The sequence below is a fragment of the Mus caroli genome, chromosome 8 (genome assembly GCF_900094665.2).
Source record: "Mus caroli chromosome 8, CAROLI_EIJ_v1.1, whole genome shotgun sequence".
NCBI lineage: Eukaryota > Metazoa > Chordata > Mammalia > Rodentia > Muridae > Mus > Mus caroli.
The window spans coordinates 77248796-77254954 of NC_034577.1; the positions used below are offsets into that span (position 1 = coordinate 77248796).

General features: G+C 39.3%; 1 protein-coding gene and 1 pseudogene across 6 annotated transcripts in view; one reads left to right on the forward strand and one right to left on the reverse strand.

The window, feature by feature from the left end:
- Positions 1 to 6159, forward strand: part of Phkb (phosphorylase kinase regulatory subunit beta) — a 188190-nt gene that overhangs the window by 83263 nt on the left and 98768 nt on the right. For all 6 annotated transcript variants that reach the window (XM_029480583.1, XM_021169806.2, XM_021169805.2 and 3 more), the window contains 2 exons: positions 1781 to 1838; positions 2860 to 2937. In XM_029480583.1, coding sequence (XP_029336443.1) covers positions 1781 to 1838; positions 2860 to 2937 — 136 coding nt within the window. The remainder of the gene's footprint in view (positions 1 to 1780; positions 1839 to 2859; positions 2938 to 6159) is intronic.
- Positions 5276 to 5988, reverse strand: LOC110300062 (annotated as a pseudogene).

Here is a 6159-nt window from a genome sequence, read left to right on the forward strand (position 1 = left end):
CCTTCCCCCTCCCCTTCCCCCTCCCCTCCCCTTCTCCTCCCCTCCCCTCCCCCTGTGATCCTTCTACTTCTGTGATCCATCCTCATTGTACTTTTCTTCCTACCAACCTTTCACTGCTATTGTAGCTAGTAATGTACTCTATTCCTGACTCAGAGTGTGCCTTAAAGTGTCCTCCCTATGTGTGCACCTGCTGCTAGACACACATATTTAGTTCAATCTGCCTTCATTTAGCTCCTACTCCTCTGCCTCGGCCCATATCTGAGTTCCTTTAGGCATCTCCTTACCACTCAACCATCTTTTTTTTTTTTTTAATTACACATTTTACTTGTGTGCGTGTGTTATGCCATTTGTATGAGTGTGCCATGATGAGCATATGGAGATCAGAGGGCAGTCTCGTATGATTTAGTTCTCTTCTTCCACCATGTGGATCCCAGGGATGGAGCTAAGGCCCTCAGACTTAACAGCAAGTGTCAGTCTCTCCCATGGGATCATCTTGCCATCCCCAACTACTTAACCACTTTATCATTTACAAAATGTGACTGACTTATCCTCTTTAGAAATCATATTCCCCCCCCCCTTTTCTGTATTGGCTTAACCTAGTAGTTGATAACATGGGACCATTTTTTCACCCAACTCGACACTGGATAGCACCTGTAGATTTCAGATATCGCTTGAGTTGGCATCGGGTTAGTGGAGGTTGGGTATGGTACAATATAGCCTGGGTTGCACATGAGTTACTTTGCCCAAATTGAGACACATGGGTCTGGCCTGTCATTTTTTTCTCTTTGAATTGTTCTTAGAGCTTTGAGTTGATTTCCTCATTTCTTGCTCCATAACTCCTAAGTACTGCCAACCACCCAGCCTGGGCATCAGTGTAAGAAAGACTCTGATCCTTCTTGGTGTCCACTGGTTCACTGGCCTTCAAGTCTCCTTGCTGTGGAAGTCTCGAGCATCTTCCTGCCCACCTGCCAGGCTTCAGCTTTTCCTGCTTCTGCCTGTGCATTCTAGAAGTACTGAATTGTGATAGCTTCTTTAACATGCTTTCTCCCCATGAGACTGTCCTTTCTACTCTTTGCTCTGTGCATCATTTTAGCTGCTTTCTCACCATATGACTCTTCCCTGATGCTCACGACAGAATCAGATGTTTCTTAATCTCTGTTCCTGATGGGCTGTGTATGGACAGTATATACTGTGTACATGGACAGTGTGTGTATGGACAGTGTGTGTATGGGCAGTGTGTGTATGGGCAGTGTGTGCTGTGCAGTGGTTATTTATTCATTTTCCAGCCTCTTCACTGGTCTGTGGTCCTCTTGGGGCAAAATATCTAACTTTCTCTCCAGTATTCTGTGTGGCTCCATGGTTCTCAGCTTGTGGGTGATGATCTGATCCCTTTGGGGATCACATTATTAAATATACTGAATACTTACATTACAATTCATAACAGTAGCAAAGTTACGGTTATGAAGTAACAGTGAAATAATTTTATGATTGGAAGTCACCACAACATGTGGAGCTGTGTTAAAGGGTTGCAGCATTGGGAAGTTTAAAAATCACTGCTCTACTTAGTGCTGGGTGTTAGTGAGTACTTAGTACATATTCATTTAGTGACGCCTAGTTAATGAGTCGAATGAGCTTTTGAATAAAAGTTCTGAAAAATACATAAAGAACAATTGGTCTCAAGATTGAATTTATTACTGTAAATAAGCCCCTTGCATATAACCTAAAATGTACTTGCTATAGTTTGTTAATAGAAATCTTAATGTTTTACTTTCTTTTTTAGCTGTTTGATGGCATTGAATGTGAATTTCCCATATTCTTCCTTTACATGATGATCGATGGTAAGTGAACTTCTTCCTAAAACTTAAGGTGCAGAATATGAGTGGCATAAAGAATAGCTGAGGGTTGGGCAGATGGCTCCATGGGTGAAGTGTTTGCTATGCAGGCATGAGAACCTGGCTCTAATTGCCAGCACCTGCCTGGAAAGCACGTGGCTGTAATGTCAGTGCTGGGGCAGAGATAGGTGGGTCCTTGAAGCCACTAGCCAACCAGATTAACCAGATGAATGAACTCTAGGCTCAGTTCAGATACCCTGTCTCCTAGTGTTGGAGAGGGATTAAGGAAGACACCCACTGTCGATCTCTGGTTTCCATACACAAATATACACATGAATATTCACCTGAACATTCTCATAAACATGCTCACACAAACACACTAAGTAGAAGTAATAAAAATAGCTGAAATGAATGATTCCATTCATCTAGCTATAAATTAGACTTCAGTGATGGTAACAACTCTGTATTTTTATGTTGTTCTGCTTTTGAGTGAATGTCAAATTTTTATAGAATTTTTAAAAATATCATGTGTATGTGCATATGGTGTATGTGTTTATGATGTCTGCACATGAATTCCTGTGAGTACAGGGGCACATATGCCATAGCACACGATTGGAAGTCAGAGGACAACCTTAGATTTCTGTCCTTACCTTCCATGTGCTTAAAGAATTTCTTACACCACCTACAAGTCATTAATGCTGATGCCAGTATCTTGCTCATACTTAAAAGAAAAGCTTATCATAGAAGTCATGAATTCTATGATCATGATATTGACTATCTATGCTTTTTATGTTTAAGTATTAGTGAAGTTTCAATTAATTCAATATTTAATTCTAAATGCTAACATGACTTTCGAAAATCAATTGCTATATAAATGTCATACACATTTGCATTTATCTTTAGTTTTATGTTTTCATTTACATAAACTTTGGCACAATAATTTTAAAAGGGCGTAGAAGTTTTTTATAAGAGAAAATCTTTGCTTATTAAGCATAGCCAGTGTTGGGTTTTGTATTTTATGTTTTAGGTGTTTTTAGAGGCAATCTTGAACAAGTCAAGGAATATCAGGATCTATTGACACCTTTGCTTCATCAGACCACAGAAGGTATAGTTCTTTTATCAAGAATTCTTTCCATCAGTGTTTCCTTGTTCATTTGAAATGTGTTCATGGGCCCTTCATAAGATTTATCTGAATTAGACTGAAAAATAAATGAGTCCACAACTGAAATCAAAATAATTTTTATTAATTTAGCTTAACAAGTGTGTTTTATAAAAGCAGTTCATTAGGCATGACAGGGGTGGTCATGAATGTAGGTGGTCATGAATGTAGGTGGTCATGTACAGAACTATGTACATAGTTCTGTTACTCTGTGTAGTGTACAGTACAGTTTTTAGACAAGCCATCAAAATTGTATGGCTAGGTGAGTGTTTTAGTTAGAGTTTCTATTGCTGTAATGAAACACCATGACCAAAAAGCAAGTTGTGGATGAAAAGGTTTATTTGACTTACACCTCCATATTACTATTCATCATCCAAAGAAACCAGGACAGGAGCTCAAGCAGGGCAGGAACCTGAAGGCAGGAGCTTATGCTGAGGCCATGGAGAGAAGGCTCACTTCCCTAGCTTGCTCAGGTGGCTTTCTTATAGAATATAGGACCTCCAGCCCAGGGACAGAACAGTGGACTGGACCCTTCCCCATCACTAAGGAATAAGCTCCTTACAGCTCCGTCTATGTAGGCATTTTCTCATTTGAAGTCCCTTCTTGCAGGTGCCTCTAGTTTGTCTATCTAATTGACATAAGACGAGCCAACATAGTGAATGAAGCTGCAGACCTTCAGAGGGCAGCATGAAAAGACTTTTCTTGGCTGAAGGCAGGAACATTGGGCATTCTAGACTCCTCTTTGGAGATGCATCTGGGGCTTTTAGCATTATATTTTGATGTTTGCTCTTGTACTGAGATGTCATTCTTGGAAGAGGGATTTAAAGTTTTAGAAATGCCAAATCTTAGGAGTAAGAATATTTTGGCTTAAAGCACCAGCTGGGCCCATAAAAATGCATAATTGTGGAATACCCAAAGAAATTCAAGGGCAGTATTCTAGATATCTTTGGGGTTTGGAAATATTAACAGAATTATAGTCTCATGGGAATAGCTTTGAAAATTGTATGTAAGTTAAATTTTGATGTGCTAGTCAAAACATATACATAGTCTGATGGGCATAATGCATGAACTGTCATTCACAGTACTGGGCCCCATTCCTGTTGCACATGAAGTTTGTGACTCTGTGTTCCTGTGCATGTGTGTGTGCCTGCGCACGCAGGATTCCAGGAATACTTTAATTAAATACTTCATATTTTGTTTTACCCTTTCAGTGCTTGTAATGTTAAAAGTTATAATATTTTCATGGATGAAGATTTTTAAATTAAAAATTAATACTAAATTTTTAAAGGAGTTGTGTTTTCAATATGCACTTGTCTCCTTAAGTAATTATACAATAATGAAATATTTGAAATTTCTGGAATCAGGCCTTTTAGTATTCAGAAAGGGATCATGGACACATGAAAGTGGTTACTATCATACTCTATGGCTTCATGTTCAGAGTTCTGTTAACAGTAGTCCTCATAGACCATCACCCCTTTCTCTGATTGTAGGCACCTATATCACTATCGATTCATGCATGAAGAAGGCAGCCTAGTTTCAAAGCTCTTGTTTAATTTTATTACAAAATTAAGTTTACTGTGGAATGCTGTTACAAAATAACTGTCTGCCACACCTTGCATGGTATCTCTTAAAGAATGATTTAATTTCTGAAAGGTGTAGTTTTCAAAGTTTTTTTTTCTTTTTTCTGAATATCACTTAGATTTTATTCTGTCTCATCAGTATTCATTTGGCATGTAGTCCCCGTTAAACATCATTCAACAACAGTCTCTCTAGCATAAGGCTAAATATTACACCTTAGGCATTATTTCTCACAACTTCATCATGAGAGAAATTGAACTCCCATTTAAATAGTTTACTATTTTGAACATGTTAACAGTTTCCATACTTTTCTTCCTCTACAATAAGTAATGTAATGAATCCAAGCTTGGTTCTTTTTTTTTTTTTTTAAGAACTCTCTAGAAAAGGATGGCCTGAGTCAAAGGCAGTGTATGAAGGTCTCACAGTTACCAGACACTTTCCAATAAAGGACTGTAGGAATCCCCAGCTCTTGCATTGGAAAGCTTTAGTCTTCTGGCATCTTTCACAGCCCTCAGGTTTCTTAGTCTCTTGTCTTGATTTGCTTTTAGGTCTCTGGGGTTCTGATTGGTTTATAAACTTAGCACAGTGTTGAGGTTTGGCTATGTCTTAGTGGAAAGGTAAAGCCAGAGAGGACTTTACAGTGCTGCCACAATGTCCTTACACCATGAGCACAACCTTGGGGGCTCACAGCTCAACTCCTGGCACATTAGCGATAGGTTTTCATGGTTTCATCCAGCCACCGTTTATACTTGCACACTTGAGTGCAGATGCCTGGGGTGTTGGGCTGGCACACAGGTAGGTTCCCCAGGAAACCAGACCTTAAAGGGTGTCATTGCACACCATGGACCCCCGAGTCATCATTGCACGCGTGCTGGTCTTAGATTCAGGAATGCCAGCACACAGAATGGTTTCCCCCAGCAGGTCCTTGTATACCTTCTTGTACTTCTTAGAGGAGATGAACTCATATCCAAGCACATAAGATCCGAGGGAAAGGTCACATCTGGGTGGGTTGTGGTGCCTCATCCAGAGACAGTGCATGATATTCCTGGGGGTTCACAGAGTATAGGAAGTGTGACTTTCTGCACTTTGGATGACATCTTGACTGGCTTATCCATCTTCACAAGCATGATGTCATTGATGTGGGTCTTTGTGGAGTAGCCAGGATGTCAGAATGACCTTGTAGCCTTGATCTTCTGGGCACTCTGGTCCCCTATTTTATCACTGCCCAGATGCACTTGGTACTGACTGGGAGAAGGGAATGTCACTCAGAGAAGGAGGGAGGGAGGGAGGGAGGGCAAAATGTTGTAAGAAAAGATTGGGTTTTTTTTGTTCAGTGATACTGAATAGTAGAATATGGGCTTAATATATAAATAGGTATTTATTTGTACCAACAGAAGGCTCAGAATTATAATTCTTCATTAAAGATTAAATAATATCATTTACAGTGCTTCTATAGGCTAATCCTATTTAAAATAACTTCTCTTATGGCTTTGAACATCTATATATCTATATACTATATATACATATATTCACACACACACACATATATATATACACACACACACACACACATATATATATATATATATA